Below are 21,223 nucleotides of genomic sequence, written 5' to 3' on the forward strand. Positions count from 1 at the left end.
CCCTGTGTCAGGCGTTCGTTTCTCCTTTTTTTCCCCCCTGATAACGGATCTTTTCACACAGATCAGAGAATTTATTTTCAGCAGTCGACATAAATCTGCGGTTTTGGGAAATGTTTCCAACAAAGCTGTGTGTGTTTTTCAAAACTTACAGGGGACAAAAAACACCTCCAACATGCCTTGTGACTCGGTGGTGGTGTCTTGCTATTCGGAGGCCTTTGGTAAAACCCATCGTTCACTTTTTTTACATCCCCCATGACCCTGATTGACTCAAATCACACACATACATTAAGTGGTATTTTTCTCTCTCGTCAAAGACCACGTTACATAAAAGTGAAAAATTGTTTCGCTGTTTTGTAGTGGTTTTTTTTTTAATTTTCTTCTCTGTAACCTCATTCTTAACATCACGGCAACAACATGTTTCACCTCCGTTTCTGAGGGTCTTTGCCGTTCAGTCATACCCTGTACTCGTGCGTTTGTGTTAATTTCGCACCCTCTGCCCTCGGAAGTCAAAAGTCAAGTGAGCTCTAGTCGTCCATAGTGACTCTGTCTCGTCGCAAAGCCAACTAACCCTACTGGAAGGGAGGATCGCAGGACATGCTCAGAATGAGATGCAGCATTGTGGTGTTTCCAGAAGAGGCCATGTGAATGATTTTGTGTTCATGTTGATGGGAAAAAAAGGAACACTGCTTAAAACTGAGACTATTAAACATTTATGCAGAGATAATGACCTCCTGATTAATTCATGAAGAGGGCAGTGTTTTGGGGGGTTCAGCGCCACTATGTGTCCAGGACCTCCTGGCCACCTTGCTTTCGCTCAGCAGGTTGAATGGGGGACCGTTCCCCCCTCAACTGCCATAGAGTTCCTCATCCAAAAGGCCGCAGACATCCAAACACAAGAGCATCCGGGGCCTCGTGGGCACGCTCGGCAGCGGCCCATCCTGCAGTGAATTGTAGGTAAATGCCAACCCTCTCTTGGAGGCGGCCGAGGACAAGGTATACAGACAGGCCCAGGTGTGCAGCAGAGCTCCTGGGCCGCAGGGTGCCGAGTCAAGCCAGGTGCTGAGTTTCAGGGGTCCTAATGAGCGCCACCTGGCGCGTGTGCAGCCTGAGAGTGCCACACACACACACACACGTGCATGGGTCGCTTATTAGCAATTTTTAATTTCATCCACTTCTCTCATGCACTTTCACATCACATTTGTTCTTCTGGCCAACAATTTTCTCCAAAGTAACTATCAGCTCAAGGCAAACAGCAAAGCCTCACCGCAGACAAAGCTTACGACAGATGTTTGATTGTCCAACTCTGTCTCATATCGTTTTTTAATCGTTTCATGAACAGCAAAGGTTCACGGCAACAGAGGTGAAAAGAGTAGACAGCGGCACACCTTGAGCACAAGCTGAAGGTCAAAAGGTGACAATATTTCACAGCTGTGATTGCACAGCTCCGTTGCTCCACAGGGGTGTCCATAGCCTTTCCAGACAGCCCAGAATTCCTTGGTATTGTCATGAATGTTAAATATATGCATAATTCTCTCTAAGTGTCTTTCCAACGAGAACTTGTCAGTTCTACATGAAAACAGCTCTTTCTTCATTTTCACTGACTAAAAAATTCATCCACCCATTATCAATAGCTGATTGTAGAAGTCAGGGACCGATCCCAGCAGTGAGAGAGAGTGCAATGGACAGGGCTGTGTGTGTGTGTGTGTGTGTGTGTGTGTGTGTGTGTGTGTGTGTGTGTGTGTGTGTGTGTGTGTGTGTGTGTGTTGGAGGTGGGCTGCTAGAGGGTCACAGCCCTCAGCGACACCCACGCTGACATCCCGCTACGGGCTCCTCCACATGGACTTCCCACACGCAGCTCGCTGCCTCTCGTTCCCACCTCTTTATATGCAGGTCTTTACTATAATATAAAATGACCTCTTTATTTAAAGCTGGGTTTGTCGTCTCCTCCATTCAGTGCCCAGGAAAGACCGAGCACTCCAGTTTGCGCTGAAGTGGGTCCTGTCCTTCGAATCATCGTTGTGCCTCCTCCTGCTGATGGTCGGAATCCATTTCTACACACATACCTAATTAAGAGAACAAAGGGAAAATTATATATGTATATGAGATAACAGCAGCCGATAAATGTCCAGTTTTGATGTATGGTGCTTGTTTTTTATATTCTGTTTATCAGCCCCAAATTATGAAGTACTTCCGCTGAAATTTCTTGCTTTGACCTACACAGTCATAGTCATATGTTTGAGACAGGATACTATTGAATATTATATTAATATATTGTTTTCCCAGAACTGGTTCACTTGGTTTAATTGAATATCATATGAATAATGATGCTCTGGTGGGAATTAAGTCATTGTGTTAGGAATGAATCCATCATAACAGGAATAGATTCTCGACCAGTGCTGTAATATTTTTAAGTGTTTTATTCTATAAAACATCCGCAGAAAATAATCCAGCTCTAAAGCAGTTTAATATTTTAAACTCGAAATGTACCATTATAATTTACCCATTTATACATGAGTTTTTTTTTTTTTGTACTGTATCAGTTCACGGTAAGTACTTTCCTCAGAGGCACCGCGGGGGGGTGCCAATGAAATCCAGGTCCTTTAAATCGAAAGACAGCAGCTCCAGCCACTACACCACCTGCTGGCTCATGTAGGGTTGTTTGTTTGCGCAAATAAACGTTTACTGACAGCAGGTACACGGCATATTTCCATATCATATTGACTGTTATTATAGTAGCACCTGTTCAGTCCAGTGCAGCTTTTAAAGCACAAAAATAATGTATTTTTTCTGCTACAGCTCTGACTTTATAATGTGCTGTGACATTAATATTAGCATTTTCTGCAAAAAAAAAAAAGCTATTTCGGGGAAAAGAACAAAATTACAAAAAAACAGTGCGGAGAGGACATCGGTCTTTCAGTGTGTGAACAGAAAACTGGGGGTAAATTAAATATGGACGATTACCCAGAAGTTGAAAAAGGAAATTGCACAGAATAAATCGAGAAGCAACATTTACTTATGAGCACATGTGTTGTGAAATTGGAATTCTTTCCCTTTCCTATTTCATTTTCATTGTGCTAACGGCACGTTCCTCAGCACACAGGTCGACCCAAACAGGACCGTGTCTGCAATCGTCTGCAGTGTGTGCGATGTGGGACTCTGAGTCAATATATAGTTGTGTCATATTGGGTCACTATATGGCTTTGTTCAATATATGGTTGAGTCATGATGGGTCGCTATATGGCTTTGGGTCAATATATGGTTGAGTTACTAAATGGCTTTTGGTCACTATATGTCTTTGGGTCAATATATGGTTGTGTCATGTTGGGTCATTATATGTCTTTGGGTCAATATATGGTTGAGTCATGATGGGTCGCTATATGGCTTTGGGTCAATATATGGTTGAGTTACTAAATGGCTTTTGGTCACTATATGTCTTTGGGTCAATATATGGTTGTGTCATATTGGGTCGCTATATGGCTTTGGGTCAATACATGGTTGAGTCATGCTGGGTCACTATATGGCTTTGGTCAATATATGGTTGAGTTACTAAATGGCTTTTGGTCACTATATGCCTTTGGGTCAATATATGGTTGTGTCATATTGGGTCGCTATATGGCTTTGGTCAATATATCGTTGAGTTACTAAATGGCTTTTGGTCATTATATGTCTTTGGGTCAATATATGGTTGCGTCATGTTGGGTCGCTATATGGCTTTGGGTCAATATATGGTTGAGTCATGTTGGGTCACTATATGTCTTTGGGTCAATATATGGTTGAGTCATGATGGGTCACTCAACGGCTTTAAATTGCTATGTGGTGAAGTGTGTAGCAGACCATGGTGCGATGACACATGGTGTCATGTCCCGGCGTTTTCCCTCCCCCCATATCCACGCCACCCTCTGATCCCTGGAGTTATTTGCAGATGTTAAAGAGGTATTAAAAAAGTTTCTCTTTGAGGCTAAATTTAACAGCACATGACACGCATCTGATCTGAGCTCAGTTTTGGAACAATGAAAGAGGGCAGAGACCCGCGTGAAATCGACATTTGGGTCGACTGGAAGAGCCCTTTGTGGACACGGGCCGCTCTTATCTCGGCCCACCGTGCACTCGTCTTCAGCCACGAACCCGACACGCCTCTGACAGTATCGCTGCTCTGTGAACTTGGAGGTTCTTTTTGCAGCTTGAAGAGCTCCTGACACCCAGATGACGGGGCGGGGCGATGGCCGGGGGGAGGGGGGGGGGACAGATCAGCTCAGCCGCTGCAGAGGGGTTGTCTCTGTAATGGACCCCCCACGAGTCTCCCCCGTGACTCGTGTCACCGGAGGGTCCGTTTTGACCACGGGCCAGCTGCCGAGGGGTTCCACACACACAGCGGCGCACATGTGATGTCCACATACGGGAATTACACGCCAACGCCGCCACAGACCCACCCTGTTATCTTCTCTAATGCCGTGTCGTTGGCTATTACTGCACTCCGGTCAGAACGACACAGGTGTGTTCACAAGGAGCTTTTTTGGACAGGTGCACACCAGTGCAGGTAGCTCAGAAATCACTGTTAATGTAGCCGATAGTATAAAGGAACTCATAAGTTCATCATAACTACAGATGAGCGCGGGAGCTAGACGAAGAGGCAAGACGTCACGCACCACTAGCAGCGAACGCTCCGTGGCGGCACCCCTGGAGGATATGGGTTCGCACCCCGACAAACAGCAGCACTACCCTCCCGTCACCTCCCGTCACCTCCCGTCACCTCCCGTCACCTCCCGTCTGGAGACCAAGGTCACCAAAGGTCACCACACAGCACCTCATCCTGGGGTTTCCCCGAGTCGCACCAGCCCGTGACGCCCCCAGCATTCACAACGCGGTTGCTAAGAGCACGCTGGACATGCTGGGTCTTTACCCACAATGCACTTCAACTTAGAGCTCCTGCTCGACAGGGCGCATTATCAGCTAATGTCACCAATCTATTCATTTTAAATTAAAAAAGGGCTCGTTTAAAAATTGTTTCTGTATCAAAGTTTCCTTATCATACTACAATTAAAGTTAAAATATGAAGAGCACAATCGTTACATGTTTTCTCTAAAATATATCACTTTATAAGATATAATTTTGCAACATACAGTATGATAAAATACAACATAAACCCAATAAGATACAAAGAGTCTTTAGTCTGTAGGTCATTTTTTGTCCTATATATGTAACAAAAGTATTTTCTTAATATAAATGTCAATCACTGCATTTTAATGCATGAAGCAGAAAAATGAAGCCTTTGATAAATTATGAACATATTTATTGTTGTTTTCTAGAGAAGTAATCAGTGTTATCATGACAATATTTGATGACAATATCTTCCAACTGTCATTCCATGACTTCTGACTTATGTGCTATAAATGCGTATAACTGTTTAATAAGAAATGTATTCCACAAAAATGTTTGTACTTTAACGATCTTGTGGAAATTAGAACACATGAAGACACAAACAAGTGAATAAACGTGTTTACCCACTTACTGGGAAATGTCTTCTTGCACAAATGCGTCTTTCCCAGGTGACTGTGTTTAGCCCCCTGGTCTTGTGTGTGTGTGTGTGTGTGTGTGTGTGTGCGTGTGTGTGTGTGCTCACTGCTCACAGGTTCATAGAGAGCATACACACATACACACACACACACACAAGGAGTCTCCTCCGTTTTTGCTCCACTTTGTCCCCCTTTTCGGAGGACGAGCACCGAGGATGAATTAATACACTTAATCTCTTAATAAATAAGAAAAGAGCGCCCGTTGCCCAAGAAGGGGCCAAAGCTCTTGAGCGTTTCTGGGCTGTGAGCTAATCTGACGGCTCCTGGCTGACACACACACACACACACACACACACACAGAGAGACACACACAGGTACCCTAGGGCTAGCCAGCTGCCTCGCGCCGCCGCACGTTTCCCTTCCTCTCCCTGCTGGGCGTCGTCTGTCTCGTCGCTCCGCCGTGCCGAGTTTCGCCCCCCTGACATCATGCGCCTGAGCAGTTTGTGCCCAGCAGGCCTTGTCTGTCCAGGTCGGGCTTCAAACCCAACCGGCCCGCGCCTAATGTGACGAGGCACCGTTCCAAACACGGGCGCCCCGGGGCCCCCCTCGACCCCTCTCCGCGAATCGCGGCCCGCGGAACTTGCGGCCGTCGAGACCGTCACGGGGGGGCCGCCGGCAGCGGGCTGGGAGGGGGCTCTGCCGAGGAGGGGGGGTGGGGGGGTTCGCTTCGCTCGCTCAAAGAGCACCCCCCGCCGCGCGAGCGCGACTGTCACTCTGATCGGCGGCTCTTCCTCAACAGGTCCGGGCCCCTGTTGCCAGCTGTTGACTCGGACGAGTCGAGTCCTTCGCTCGATTATCGTGCGTTTCGGGCCCCCGGGGGACAAACGACAGCGGCCTTCGCTGACGCCGGGGTCCGGAGCTTCCTCGGCAGTAGACGCAGCGCGTTCAGCTAAGAGGGAGCAGAACTGACTGGGCGGCTTTTCACCAATCATTTCTCTTTGTTTGTCTGTTTGTTTGTTTGTTTGTTTGTTTGTTTGTTTGTTTGTTTGCAAAAACAACAGGGCTCACCTTCAAGCTCTAAGCCGCACGCCGTTCTTCACAGCTCAGCTGACCTGCGACAGCGGTGCATTTGGCCCTGTCGTCCACGTTCGTCCATCACGACGAGGGCCCCCCACAGTGGGGGACGCTGCTCACTGGGAGGGGGGGGGGGGTCATCATCGCCACAAGCGGGGGGAGGGGCTAAATGAACTGCCGCTCTGACTACTTTGCCCACCTGTTTGGAGCTGCGATGAAGCCCGGGCCCCCCGGCTCACACCACCACCTGCTCCAGGGCTCCGAACCCAGGCACTTTTTCCCATACAGTACAAATAATAACACCCAGTGGGTACCAGAGGAACGGCTGCGCTGTCGCCACGGAAACAACCGCGGTAGGAGAGAGAACCCAGAGAGGCCGGCTACTCTTCGGCAGAGCAATAAATTCAAACTCCACTGCGTCACACTGTATGTCTTTGGACTCTAAGGGCTTGGGTTTGAATCCCACCTCCTGCCGTCATACCCTTGATCAAGGTACTTAACCTGAACCGATACAGTAAAAATGAGCCTGTTTAATGGAAAGGTAAATCAGTGTACTTTAATGGTGTGTGTCACTCTGGAGAAAAGTGTGAGATAAATGAATAAATATGAAAGTATAGGTGTGTGTGTGTGTGTGTGTGTAACTGCAGGGCCAAAGTGTGTGAAACATACAGAGAATTGCAGCAATTTGTTTAGGGACATTAGGATCGCGGACAAAATGGACTGTGAGGTGTTGGGGGTTGGGGTATGTACCTGTGGTGACAAGTGGAATGATATGAATTAATAATAAATGATAATACATAATAGCAAATGGCGCATGTAGAAATACTCAAATACAGCCTAACAAAGTGTTTCCTACCGAATTCAGTAAAGATGTTATGATGGAAAAATTATAAATGTCAGCTTGATGACATCTCAGGCCCACACTCAGACTGAAGAATTATTCCGTCACTAATCCGTTCTGAAATCTCATAACTAAAAGAAACGAATGAGACTTTTTTTCCGCCGATTTCTTTTCCCTTTGCATGTTTGCCTTTGAACACCACTGACCGCACATGTTGGCTCCGCTCTGCCACGTGCGCAACCGCTCTTCCTAAAAGCTCCAAAACACCAGCGGATAAAGACTGGAAACGTGGTCACTCTCCCTGCAAAAGTCACATGGAAATTATTTATGTCGTGTTGTGCTTTTGTTCTAGTTTTGCTACATGAATTTCACTTATTTTTTAATGGGTTGGACATTCGTTGCAAGATGAGATCTCAGTGATACATCAAGTGACAGATGAAATATAGCAACGAACACAGTAATAATAATAATACATTCATCTGATGCTTTATTATTCACCCATTTATAGAGCTGGGTACTTTTACTAGAGCAATTTAGGGTAAGTACCTTGCTGAAGGGTATTGCAGCTGGAGGTGGGATTCAAACCTATGACTTACAAATACAAAGAAGAAGAAGAATTTCATGAGTTTATACATCATGATTACACACACACATTTTCAGAACCGCTTGTCCCATACGGGGTCACGGGGAACCGGAGCCTACCCGATAACACAGGGCGTAAGGCCGGAGGGGGAGGGGACACACCCAGGACGGGACACCAGTCCATCACAAGGCACCCCAAGCAGGACTCGAACCCCAGACCCACCAGACAGCAGGACTGTTGTCCAACCCACTGCGCCACCGCACCCCCTTCATGATTACTTTACATAGTTTAAAAACACTTTTTTACTATAGAAACATAAAATATCACTGTTGTAAAGCTGATACGGTTGCAAAATACTAAAATTATCGTTTAAAACTTTTTACTTCTTTCTTTGTTTCAGTGTTGTGCGCTGTGATGTCTAAAATTGGAAACCCTGCGGCTACCTATGCGGGCAGCTGATGCGTTACTGCACACTTTGTTGATAACTCTGTTATAAATATAGACCTCTTTCAAAATCCTAAACGTTATCTGAGTCATATGGCGAGCATGAGCTCAGAATTATATCTATGCGGTTACAAAAACTAAATACTGTATATGAACTATATATTTAAAAAATAAAATGAAAATAGTTCCTTTTCAGGGTAAAGAAGGAAAAGTTTAAAGGCCAGTCATGCGACATCTGAAATTTCAAGGAAACATTTTTTCTTTGTAACAGCAGCATGACAAGCATTTAAAATGTGCAAAAATAAATGATACAAACCCAACTGTAACATGTTTAATCTTCATAAACATAAATTCGGAAAACGCACTTATAATGACTTACATTTTATATATTAAATGTTTTTTTAAAGATTTGTCATGCATAAGGCATTTATTCAAGCGGGTCCAGGAATAATAAAGAAATTAATTGTGAGGGAAAACAGCTGGAAATGACACCTGAAACTGTGGCGCCACCTGGCGGCCAGACGTGTAAAAGCGGTGCGGAGCCGCAATAGGTGAACTCGCACATTGCGCGTGTAGAAATTGCGTGGGGAAAGAAATAATAAACATAACATCCATATTTTCCCTTAAGAAAATTATCAACAAACACAAGCACAATTCTACAAACACTAAAGGACATGTGCTGAAACATACTATTTGTTCCATCTGACAGCATAAACAAAACTGGCTAAAAGTTAAACCAGAATTCTAGTTATTACTACTAATCCTTCCAAAACATATAGGAGACAAATATTAAAACTGAAAAAGCATAACAGCAATGTCCATAATGGAAGGATCTGCTCTAAAGAATGAGGCCCTGAAGTCAGACACAGTGCAAGGCTGACATCTGCAGACAGTACTTTTTTATGCCTCCACCTCTCTGATGCTGATGAAATATGTTGGGGAAGAGCAATATTCTACCAAACCAGAGAAATATGAACTTTTAAAAATACTTTTGAGTATTTATTTACTCATTTTCATCAATTTCTCACACCATGTAGGGTCGCTGAATTCCTCCTGGAAACACAAGCCAGGGAGCACCAGGGACAGGACAGCCCTCTGCTTTATTTTTTATTACCACTTATTCACCTGAAACTGCATTAATGTTGTCTACTTTCAAATTAAATGGAAAGAAAAATTACAGTTGATCACAATAGAAATCACATGCAATACTGCTCAGAATGTGACCAATTGCTTTATTATGTATTCAGTCAATAAAAGGATAATAATATACCTGTACTGATTTGTTGGAAAGACTGTGAAAGTCTCAGATATAACTCAGATATAACTAAAATAACTGAAATACTTTTTTTTTTTTGCTTTGAACTACCCTAAAACGAAAACTGTTGAAAACACTGACAATAAAAATACATCATGTCCCCAAACTCTTGTTCCTTTCAGATTATTGACTGATTTATGCAACAAACATTCATCATCTTGCTTCTGATCACCACCACTCAGGAAAAGAGCACGTTTCTGGGATGAACTGCTCAACAGTCAGCAATAAAGTGGGATTTGTGTCAAGACAATATGTTCTTTAAGTCCTTATAAATTAGTTTTGAATTCAAAGTTAATGAAAATATCAATTTTTTTTTTAAAAATGTCTTATCTTTTTAATTGTAGCTTTACCTGATACTTTTAAAGAACTCAGCACACTGTATTATTAATTTTTTTTGTTGTGTACTAACAAAGACAGCTGAAAGTGACTGGAGGTAGATGAACGTTGCTCACACTTATGGGACAAATCTGTCAACCATTGGGATTGATAGGAGGTTGTGGAACTGACAGATTTTTGTTTCAATAACTGTTAACTTCAGAATCAGAATCCGATTTATTTGGCCAAGTATGCACAGGGAATTTGGCTTCGGTTCCCAATGGCTCATAGTGTAGAGGAGACAAAAACACAACATACATATACACAAATATAAAAATACATACATACAGCAAGTGCAAGAAGGGATGAGAAGGAATAAACAACGACGGGATGGACTAAATAATGAGGGAGGGAATAAGTAAGAGGGAGAAAGTATTTCTACTTTCATTTTAAATGTATGAATGTGGATTTAAATTAAATTTTAAAACTGATTAAATACCTTTTTTTACTTAATTTATTTATTATAGCTCCAGCCAATGACAGACGTTAACGGTCCTCCCTGCGGACACGCCCACAGCAGGACCCGGAAGATCTGAAGAACTCTGCGCTTTGTGTACTACGCGTTCACCCCGTGACGAGAATTAGTTGGCCAACATTTTAAGAGCGCGGCCGGGGCAGCCAATGAAAGAGAGCGGATTTTAATACGGAAGTGCCTCCCTGTAACTGTTGCGCGTAGCCCATTAAGCTCGTGACAAGTAATGACTTAGCCGCGCGATTCTCCTCGCACACAGGGACAAAACACACGCAGCGAGCTGGGCGCCATGGACAGAATCGCCAAAGGTGGGGACCGGAACGAATGAACCACAGACACACAGTACTTTTCATGAGGAGCGCGTGCACCAGCAGTGCAGTGCATGCGCGGAGGTGTGTTAGTCAATGACACTGACTGTGTGTGTTTGTGTGTGTGACGCTGTGCGTCGTCGCCCGCAGACGTCGGCGACATCCAGGCGCGGCTGACGGACCACCGGCCCGTGGTGCAGGGCGAGCTGCGCTACTTCGTCGCCGAGTTCGAGGTTCGCCTCCGTGACGTGTCGGTGCCGCGTGACTCGTGAGCGACTTCAAAACGAGAGCCGAGGGAAGAAGGCGATACAATGTATCCGTTTTGTAGCGGTAGCGCTCCGACCACACAGACCACACACAGGTGGTGACGCTTTTTTAAGCAGTGACAGACCGTCACATCATCATGTCACATGACATGTAGTACGGGGGCACCAGGTGCCCCAGTGCTTAGAGGTCGCAGGTTCAAATCCCACCCCTTGTTGTAGTGGCCTTGAGCAAGGTGCTTAGAGTGAAAATTACCAGTCACGGGTAATTTAATTTAAATGCAAATACAGAACATCCCTCTCAGTTCCGTACATGATGATAGTGCTGTAAATATAGGGAATATAGTAATCCCCAGCGTACTTTACGGCGGTAAAGTGGTGAAGTTATGATGAAGGGACAGATGGAAGCGCTTTGGTCAGAGCTGCTGCCTTTGCACCCAAAGGTTGCAGGTTCAAATCTCACCCCTAGCTGTAGTACCCTTGAGTGTGGTACTTACCCTGAATTGCTCCAGTAGAATTAGCCAGCTGTATAAATGGGTAAATAATTGTAGTTATCGTAACACTGTAAGTCACTTTGGAGAAAAGTGTTGCAGTTAAAAGTAACTATAGTGATCAGCTGGCGGTGGAGGAGAGGAAAACAAAACGCCATATTAACATCAAACTGGAGAAAATAATCTGCTGGGGTCTAAATTTTTTCAGTTCTTTTTACCTCCGAATTATCATTATGGTTTATTCCCCTGAGGTCGAATGAGGAGTTGGTTAAAAGTTTAGAAAGTGATTTTGCAAATCATTTCAGTTTTCTTGTTTGCTACTCTTCATTACATTCTCATTTATTTATTTAGCAGACACCTTTCTCCAAAGTGGCTTCCAATGAACTCTATGTAGTGTTATCAACCCACACACCTTATTCACCACAGTGACTTACACTGCTAGATACACTACTTACACTAAGTCACTCATCAGTGGAACACACTCTCTCTCTGTCACTCACACACTATGGGGGAACCTGAACAGCATGTCTTTGGAGTGTGGGAGGAAACCCATGCAGACATGGGGAGAACGTGAAAACTCCACACACACTGAGCGAGGATCGAACCCGTGTTCTCTCGCACCACCCGGCCGCTGTGAGACCTGCAGCACTGCTCACAGTGCCACCATGCCCCCCACTGTGCCACCGTTCCAGTTAGTAGTCATGTGGCGGCACTGTCTTTGCCATTGTTTCAATTCACAGCTATCTGACACCTTTCTTTGCAGCAGCTTCCAGTGTTAAACTACTTAAACAGCTGTTTATACAGCTGGGTGCCGTGATCAGGGGTACTCCGGTAGGAGGTGGGATCCAAACCTTGGTCCTTCAGATCCAACGGCAGCAGTAGCTCTGCTCACTACACCCTCTTGCTCTGTGTTTGTCGCGTTTATAAAACGCTTCATTGTGCTTCTCCGCGTAGGAGAAGCGTGGATTCCGAGAGAGCCGCCTGCTGGAGAACCTCGACAAGACAGTGGTGGAGACGACGGAGCAGGTGGTGCCCAAGTGCGTGGAAAGCATGAAGGAGCAGCTCTGTGAGGTCTTCGAGCGACGTGAGTGAGATGTGTCCAGGCGCAGACAGAATACCTGTCCTCTCTTTTAATCCCGTAGCGATACCCTGTTTTCAATAAGGTATGTTAATGGATGTGAAACTACTCTATATATTTTTTTTTTTATTATTATTATTTGATTGTTTGTTTGTTATAATGTAGTCTCTACAATTTCATCTGCAGTGGAAGCTGCAAACCACATGGCGCAGCGAATCCAACAGAGGGAGCTAGAGGCACAGGAAGTGAGTATCACAGCTGGAAACACTGTGTCCTTTTACAGCGCTGCTCCTCTTATGGGCTGGAAAAGTTCCGCATGTAGTAAAACAGTGTATAGTGAATGTACTTTTTTCCCATTAGAAATAATGGAAAATGTCATTGATGTGAAGCAGGGGGATAAAAACTCCTGGAAGGTATGATGTAGAAGAAATGTTTAAACCCCCCCCAACATAGACACACACACAAAGATTCAAAGCACAAACTGAAATGCTTCATTAGTTATACTTAGAAGTTCTTGTGTATCTTACCCAGTCATTACTATATTGTTGAAGTATTGATTAGTAACAGTTCTGTTGGATTTTTTTTTTTTTTTTTTTTTTTGGATATTTGTGGCAGTTTAGCATTTTTTTTCAGGTTTCGGAAACATGCTGTGGAAAACACATACAGTACTGTAAAAGATCTGCTCCAGTATCTTCCTCAAAAACACCCTTTTTGCTTAAACGTGATAATTTTTAAATGTCAAACCACTTTTTTTTTTTTTGTTTTTGTGACTTTAGATCTGGAGTTTAAATGTTTCCCTGTGTGGGTCAACTCATCTGCGGGGGGTAAAGTGTCCTGTAGCGTCACATGCTCCCAAATAAGGAGTGACGTGTGTGTGTGTGCGCGTGAGCGCATGCACGCGCACTGGGGCCCATACGTACTCCGTATGGTTGTGTACAGTTCTTGGTTTCAGAAAAGTGTTGCTCGTTCTCCAAAAACGTGTGGGAACATCCTGTGGCCGGTTGATGAGTGCGCTGATGATGAGTGCGTTTAGGAACACGCTGCACCGCTTTGTCCAATTGCGGACTATAGTAAAGTACCATCAGAGGTGCGGAAAACAGAAGACCAAGGTGTTCATTTGGAAAGGCCGTCGTTGAGAGGAGACGGTCGACACGGCGCGAGGCGGCGAAATTGCCACTTTGTCCCTGGAGGGGTGCCGTTTTTTTTACCGGGAAACGTCCCCCTTCACCGTACCGTACACTAGAGCACTTGACCTGGAATGCTTTAATGTTAGAGTACCTTTGTGGAAAAGTACATGTTTGGAATTCTTGTGGCAAGAAATGAAAAGTGTTTGCAAACAAAAATGCCGGCTGGGGCGAGCGCTGCGTCGCAGAGAGACGTTTACGAGTCCCGCAGGTCCAATTTGTGTCTTCATACCTGCTTTACTGCCGCCTTCGTTTTCTTCTTTATTCCTCCCAGAAGTGACATCCTGCCCTTTGCGCGGAATCTCAGTAGTCAAAGCAAATGTGCCTCTGACAAATGGGCAACTGAATTCCGACAAAGGGGTTCGAATTCCAATTCGGAGTCTGAATTTGGTGTTTGGGGGCGGGTGGGGGGGGGTTATGTTTTTACTTTCCTGAAGTGTTTCAGAGAATTAGAAATTAATATACTATTGTGGTCTTAGTGCAGTGTCACCAGATGTGTCCTCCAGCTACCTGCATTTCATTCAGGTTGGGTGCTTAGATATCTTGTTGAAAGGTGGCAGCTGGGGGGGCGACTCCCCCCCCCCCCCCCCCCGACTAAACTCCCTGCCTTTATCGTCATTAATCTTTTCTGTAGTGTTTTACATTATATCCTTCAAGTAAACCAGTCAGATATGCAACCTTTTTCTTTTTTGCATGACTGTGTGTGTGTGTGTGTGTGTGTGTGTGTGTGTGTGAACGAACGCATGCCCAGAGCACCCACCTGCAGGAGTTTGCAGAAAGACACAAGCAGGACTGGGAGGAGTTCCTCAAGGAGCAGACGGTGCTCAAGGAGCAGGTGGACGAGGAGCACGCGAAGGCAGTGAGTCGCCTCAGCGCCCAGTACAGCGTCATGAAGAAGGAGCTCGCCAAGTTCTCCCACTTCTGAAGTCTCTCTGTCTCTCTCTCTCACACACACACACACACACACACACACACACACACACACACACACACACACACACCAGCTCAGCCTGCTCCTCCAGCCGAGACACAGCTTCCATGCTCTGCTGTCGCTTTGTGCGGAGATGCAGTTCTGTTTAAATTCAACAGTGGAGTCGCATATTTATGTGAGAAGAATGAAACCCCCAAAAGAACACTTTGGTTTTGGAGGCTGGATCATCAGAGCGCTGAGCTCGGTGACGCACACCTTCAGCTTTTCCTGAACATATGAACTGTCAAATGGGAAATGTGTGTATTTCCGTAACGGCGAAATAACCCGGTGGCAACTGTAACTTCTGCAGGGTGAACATAATTAGAGAACAGTTTTATTGGATAAATCTGAGTGAAAAATGACTGTTTGATAACGTCAGAGTCCAGGGGGTGATGTGATGAGACGTTTGCTGACTTGATTGTGTCACAGTGAGCATGTTGGTGTTCAGAACTTTACTTTGGTGCTGAAGCGGTTAATGGGCCACGCTGCCGTCACCAGCCGATGCTGACTTCATACTTCTAGACAATAATCATAATTATTTTCCAAGTTTTCCAACACCTACAGGACACACATTGTTATTATAACCTTAGCTGGGCTAGAGCCTGGGTTCGAAAAGAGGAGTCCTCTACAAGTTGGGACCTAAACCTGTAAAGATGGGTAAATACCCTCAAGCGTGGCTGCAGTAAGTGAATAGCTGGCAGTGAATATGAACTTTGTTATAAATGGGCTTTGCTGTACACATGACTTTATTTTACAGATTAATAGTTCCACTTTATTTCTTAATTATCCTAAAGCGGCTGAAGTTTCCCTGTTGGGGTGCAACGATTCAAAATCTCCTTGAATTGTTAGATGTCGGCTGGATTTGAGTCGAGCTTTTATCGGTTGTTTTATTAAATGCGTAAATGGAACCAATGCTAGTAATATTAGTATGATAGAGGGGTGATTATTATTCTTGAATAAAATATTGAAAAAAACTTCTTACACCTAAATGTTCAAATACACTGATGAAATGAATAAATGACTGATTTATACTCCCGACCCTACTTACCTACTTGGTTTAACCAATGCAACTTGGGCTTTACTTATTTTTACACTTGCACTACTACTGTATTTTTACTACACCCATGATTTCCTCTAAAGAAACACATGGAATTGGTCTTTACACATTGATTGGGTCACATGAGAAACGCTGATTCTCATGAAATGACCTTTTTGTGGTAAAAGTGAGGCACACCAGGGGTCACCGTACTCTGAAGCAGTCCGGTGGAATTCCTTGTCAGTGACCTGAGTGCGGCAACGAAAGGGCAACAAGGCCTGTTTTTGTTTTTAGTGCCACGTCTCTCAATAAAACGAGTGCCATCTTTGAGAGAGAGATAAAGATGATGGCGGAATTAAGAGCACACGCCTCCTGGCATCCCAATGAGTCACGCTGACCGTTCGCAATGCGTCTCCAGCTCCCCGACTTGACGACATCCGGCCGCGCAGCTGGGCCTGTTTTCCACCCGCTCCGGTGCTGCCGTGTCCGAAAAATAAAACGAGAGCCAGCAACAACACGCGTCTTCCTCAGTCCGGCGGTGGCAGAACAATGGTCCCGGAGCGCTCCCATTACCGCCTGTCATCACTAGCGCCGCGTCCAACACGGCATCACCGCCCGGGGGTTCACCAGTGTCTGGACCTTCTGCCCGCATATCTGGATGGATTTCCCCCACAGCTCATAACTTTTATATGAGGAGCGTATCGCCATCCTCCCCCCGGGCCTGCTGCGAAGGAGGGCCTCGACAGCCTGTGTCCTGTGCCAAAATTGTGTCGTCTTCCATGTCCGGAAGCTTCCCAGCGCACTCCACTTTTTATACGGTTAGTGTCAGCTGAAAGGATGAGAGAACATGAGTCACGGTTCTGTGTTGCCGAACGAAAGCTTAGCTTGTGTTCCTCAACTGCACTGGAGGAATATTTGTACTTTTTGCCATAATGCAAAACCAAGTGTCCCCCCCCAAAAAAAACAGGAGCAGAATTTGAGTTGGTGACACATTTTGTTTTGCCCCGCTTGAAAACATTATTATGTTTATTTAGCAGACACTTTTCTCCAAAGCAACTTCCAGTGAACTCTATGTAGTGTTATCAACCCACACATCTTATTCACCATGGTGACTTACACTGCTAGATACACTACTTACACTGGGTCACTCATCCATACATCAGTGGAACACACACACTCTCTCTCTGCTACTCACACACTATGGGGGACCCTGAACAGCATGTCTTTGGAGTGTGGGAGGAAACCAGAGCACCCAGAGGAAACCCATGCAGACACAAGGAGAACATGCAAACTCCACACAGGCTGAGCGGGAATCGAACCCACATCCTCTTGCACCACCCAGGAACTACGAGACAGCAGCGCTACTCACTGTGGCACCGTGCCGCCCCGGCGATGTCACTCACAATTTCTATGCTTTGCATCATGCTCTAGAATTATCTCAGATTTATTGTAATTTGCATAAATACAGTTTACCTTATTCAAACATTGCTTGTCATTTAATTGCTTTTGCCTCCGTACCTTTGTACAGGCTGAGTGTTTCCTGGAGCAGTTTAGGGTTCACATCCTACTCAAGAGTACAATAGCAGAGCTCTTCTAGGAGATGTTTCCAGCAGCTCGACTGCTGTGCCGTGGGCTGGAAACACCTGGACCTTCACAGGCAGCGTGCGGAGCGTTTGGAGGCGGCGAGCTCCTCATCGGTCCGCCGAGGGTTACGGCCGCTGAACTGCGAAACAGCCGCGGCCGCAGCCCAGCTGGACGCGAGATCAAAGCCAACGTCGAACCCGCGCCAGGGCCCCGCAGCACCTGCGTCTGGCCGCAGCCAAGCCAAACACATTATTCCAACAGCCGGGCTGCTTAATGGCTTCTGTGGGGACTTGAGGAGCAGAGTGTGATGTTGGCCTTTCCCGGAGCCACGCACACACACACCTGCCGGTTCCTACGGGGCCAAATTGTTTGTGACGTCGCTCCGTGACGGGCCACGCGGTTTTGCTTGGACGGGGATCTGTACCGAGCGAGGAACGAATCATCCCAAGGAAAACAGTAAACATCTGTTTTCGGACCCGAGCGGCGCTCGGCGGCGAGCCGAGCTGACTTCAGCGAGCAGAGAGCTTTTTTTCCGTGAAGGAGCGCGCAACAATATGCGCGCTCTCTTTCTGAAAAGGAAAATAAAAACAAACCCTGACGTAACGTACATTTGCTGAAGTATCTCGGAATATTTATAGGCAATTAAAAATGTCTGAGAAGAGCTCCTCTGAACAGGCAGTATATATTGGGAGTCTATTTTTATTTATATATGTAGATGTAGAGTGTATATATACACAGTAGTAGGTGCACAGTGCCTGCTGCTCTTTCCTCACAGCGTTTCCAGCGAGAAGAAGCACCTGCTGGTATCGTCTTAGTCCATTGCAATGCACCCCAAGCAGGACTCGAACCCCAGGCCAGTCAGAGAGCGGGCACAGGGCAAACCCACCGCGCCACCTTCATAAATTTACATTTGTTATTAAATATCCTCTCCAAAGTGACATACAAGTTACTGTGGCAAAAGTGCATTTCACCAACAGAGAGAGGCTCAAAGTACAGCCACTTAGTCCAATACCTCCATAAGCAGCATATTTTACACAAATAGCTTCATATGGAATTGGTAGCGAGTACAGTACTCTATATGTAGTCATAATAATGTAATGCAAGTTTATGGGTGTATGTTGTAGGAGATCAGGAGAGAAGTGACATGAGCAATGAGGTGCTGGTAGTGCAGTGGTTTGAGCTGCTGTCTTTAGACCCAAAGGTTGCAGGTTTCAGTCCCGCCTCCAGCTGTAGTACCATTGAGCATTGTACTTAGCCTAAATTGCTCCAGTAAATTTACTCAGCTGTATAAATGGGTAAATAACTGTAAGTATCTTAACATTGTAAGTTGCTTTGGAGAAAAGCATCAGATAAACGAGATGTGTTTCAGGGCCTTTCTGAAATGTTGAGGGATTCAGCAGCTCTGAGGGATGGAGGGCACTCATGCCCAGAGTCCCACTCTGCTGATCCCCTTACAACTGAAAAAAACAGATTATAAAATGCAACATAAGTCATTTTTCTAAATTCACAACTGCAAACTGGCAGGATGCACAGTAAGCGGTGTGTACAAGCGTTACAGATCATTTCCTTTTAATCTCGTGAAAGTGAAACATCATAAATTTAGCTTCTTGACTGAAACCAATTCTGATATCTAGATTTCAATTTCACATGAAAGAGTTGGCTGATCTTCTGACAAAGGCCTAACCGCATGTCAGCTGTGTGTGTGTGTGTGTGTGTGTGTGTGTGTGTGTGTATTTGCAGCCCGCATGAGACAGTCAGGTTTAATCATCTCCTTTCCTCATAAATAAACAATATGATATTTAATAATGAGGGGGTGTGGTGGCACAGCGGGCACATCTGGGGTTCGAGTCCTGCTTGGGGTGCCCTGCGACGGACTGGCGTCCCGTCCTGGGTGTGTCCCCCCCCCTCCGGCCCCACGCCCTGTGTTGCCGGGTTACGCTCCAGTTCACCGTGACCCGGCCCGGGACAAGTGGTTTCAGCCAATATGTGTGTGTGATATACAATAACCTGTATTACATGATAACCTCAATAAAAAGTGTCAACGTACAGATCAGGCTGGTGTTCCAATTCTCTCTCAAGCTTTTGGACAGAAGAAAAACATCTAGCGCTCTGACACACTAAATATCTCAGAATTTACCCATCTGGTCCATTTACCCTCTAAATACCTCTCCACGACATACGGCTGCACCATCTAACTATGTTGCGCTGCCCACATCTGAGTCTTATTCAGATCCGCTCCAGTTGGTGAAATGTTTCATTATTTGGTTATTTTTTGTCCAAACAGCAAACAATTTTACCTTGCTTTCATATTTTAAGCAGAATAACATTTTAGTTTTCTGCCATTCATGGCCAACTCATCTGATTGGCAATTTGCTGATTAGGGCCAGTTACTCCACAACCTACCAACACCGCTGATCTGGGGGCAACAATCCACTGAGCCCCTGCTGTCCATTGGGTCTTGACCATATGGCAGACCGTTCACCGGCAGAACTGTACTGTATATCTATTCAATAATGTAATACAAAAGACATGCAAACATATCGACCGTAAATTGGTCAATAATGTCGTTCAAAATTGAAAATGCTAGAATTAAATGCAAAAACACACACAGGTTGGTACTTTACAAAATTACTGGCCTTCGATTCACGGCAGGTCACGGACTTCATAAATTACCTTGGGCTGACTTTACAGGGTAAAAGAATGCCAAACATATATTGAAAAAAAAAAAGAACCCATTATAAAGTCAAATGCGTGACACAATAAATGCGCTTGAATAAATCTGCGACAAAACCGTAGCTGTAAAAGCAGAATAAAAATCAGCCGTGAAAAGTGTGACGCAAATGAATAAAATGTGCAAAATTTCCTGTGCAGAAGGAAGGCCATTGTTCGAGCGCGTCGAGGAGAATGGCGAAGGAAGGCGTCTTATTTTACTCGATTTCCTGTGTTTAAAAAAAAGTCATAATTCCTCGCGTTTTCTTTCCCACCACTGTTGATAAACACACTTTCTCCGAAGCACAGAGCAGCGCAGCACGATGAGAAGCCGAGAACTCTTTACTGCGGCACGTTGAAGTGAGTAACATTTAACGAAGGACCCAATAAAAATGAAACGACGCTGCGTTGTGTTTATTTTGTTGTGACCTTAACGTGCCACATTGCGAATTGGTCCTAATTGAGCCCGAGAAATGTTTATAAAGGGACCGTGTCGCACTTAAGTAATAAATCAGTGCTTTTAGAGCCGTGTTTGAACGCGACCACTCTACTGTCGGTAAACGCCGGGCGAGAACGAGCCGCTCCGGCTCCTTCCTCGCGCTCGCAGACGAGAGGCCTCCCGCGGTGCCCTCGTCCAGGTCGGTGCCAACGCTGCCGTGACATCACGGCGCTGGAGGCACGGTGCCCGGCCCCCGGGGAGCGCCGAGTGCCCCGAGGCCTCGCGCGAACCTGCCGAAGTCCCACGGACCGCAGGAGACGAACCACATCGCGGTAAATCATTCCAGCTGATCCCCAGCACGGCCTTCTGGGAGCGCCTCTCTCACCTGGCGCAGGTGGAACCTGGGGACAGCCGGTGGTGTAGCAGTTAGACCAGCTGCTACATTTGGACCCAAAGGTTGTGTGTTTATTTATTTAGCAGACACTTCCCTCAAAAGTGACTTCCACTGAACTCTATGTAGCATTATCAGCCCACACACCTTATT

General features: G+C 45.5%; 1 protein-coding gene across 2 annotated transcripts; it reads left to right on the forward strand.

Annotated features, from left to right (window-relative positions):
* The first annotated feature begins 10,755 nt into the window (after nt 1-10,755).
* bloc1s5 (biogenesis of lysosomal organelles complex-1, subunit 5, muted) lies at nt 10,756-15,944 on the forward strand. 2 transcript variants are annotated; one of them, XM_018740988.2, is made up of 6 exons: nt 10,756-10,925; nt 11,076-11,158; nt 12,634-12,763; nt 12,944-13,002; nt 13,534-13,613; nt 14,693-14,889. In XM_018740988.2, exons 1-6 carry the CDS (start codon nt 10,907-10,909, stop codon nt 14,802-14,804), a joined length of 483 nt encoding a protein of 160 aa, XP_018596504.1. In that variant the 5' UTR covers nt 10,756-10,906; the 3' UTR covers nt 14,805-14,889. The 2 variants fall into 2 exon arrangements, with proteins under 2 accessions (XP_018596504.1, XP_018596506.1); XM_018740990.2 differs by lacking the exon at nt 13,534-13,613 and having other exon boundaries at nt 14,693-15,944.
* Nucleotides 15,945-21,223: the final 5,279 nt, after the last annotated feature.

This window comes from Scleropages formosus, chromosome 19 (genome assembly GCF_900964775.1).
Source record: "Scleropages formosus chromosome 19, fSclFor1.1, whole genome shotgun sequence".
Taxonomy (NCBI): domain Eukaryota; kingdom Metazoa; phylum Chordata; class Actinopteri; order Osteoglossiformes; family Osteoglossidae; genus Scleropages; species Scleropages formosus.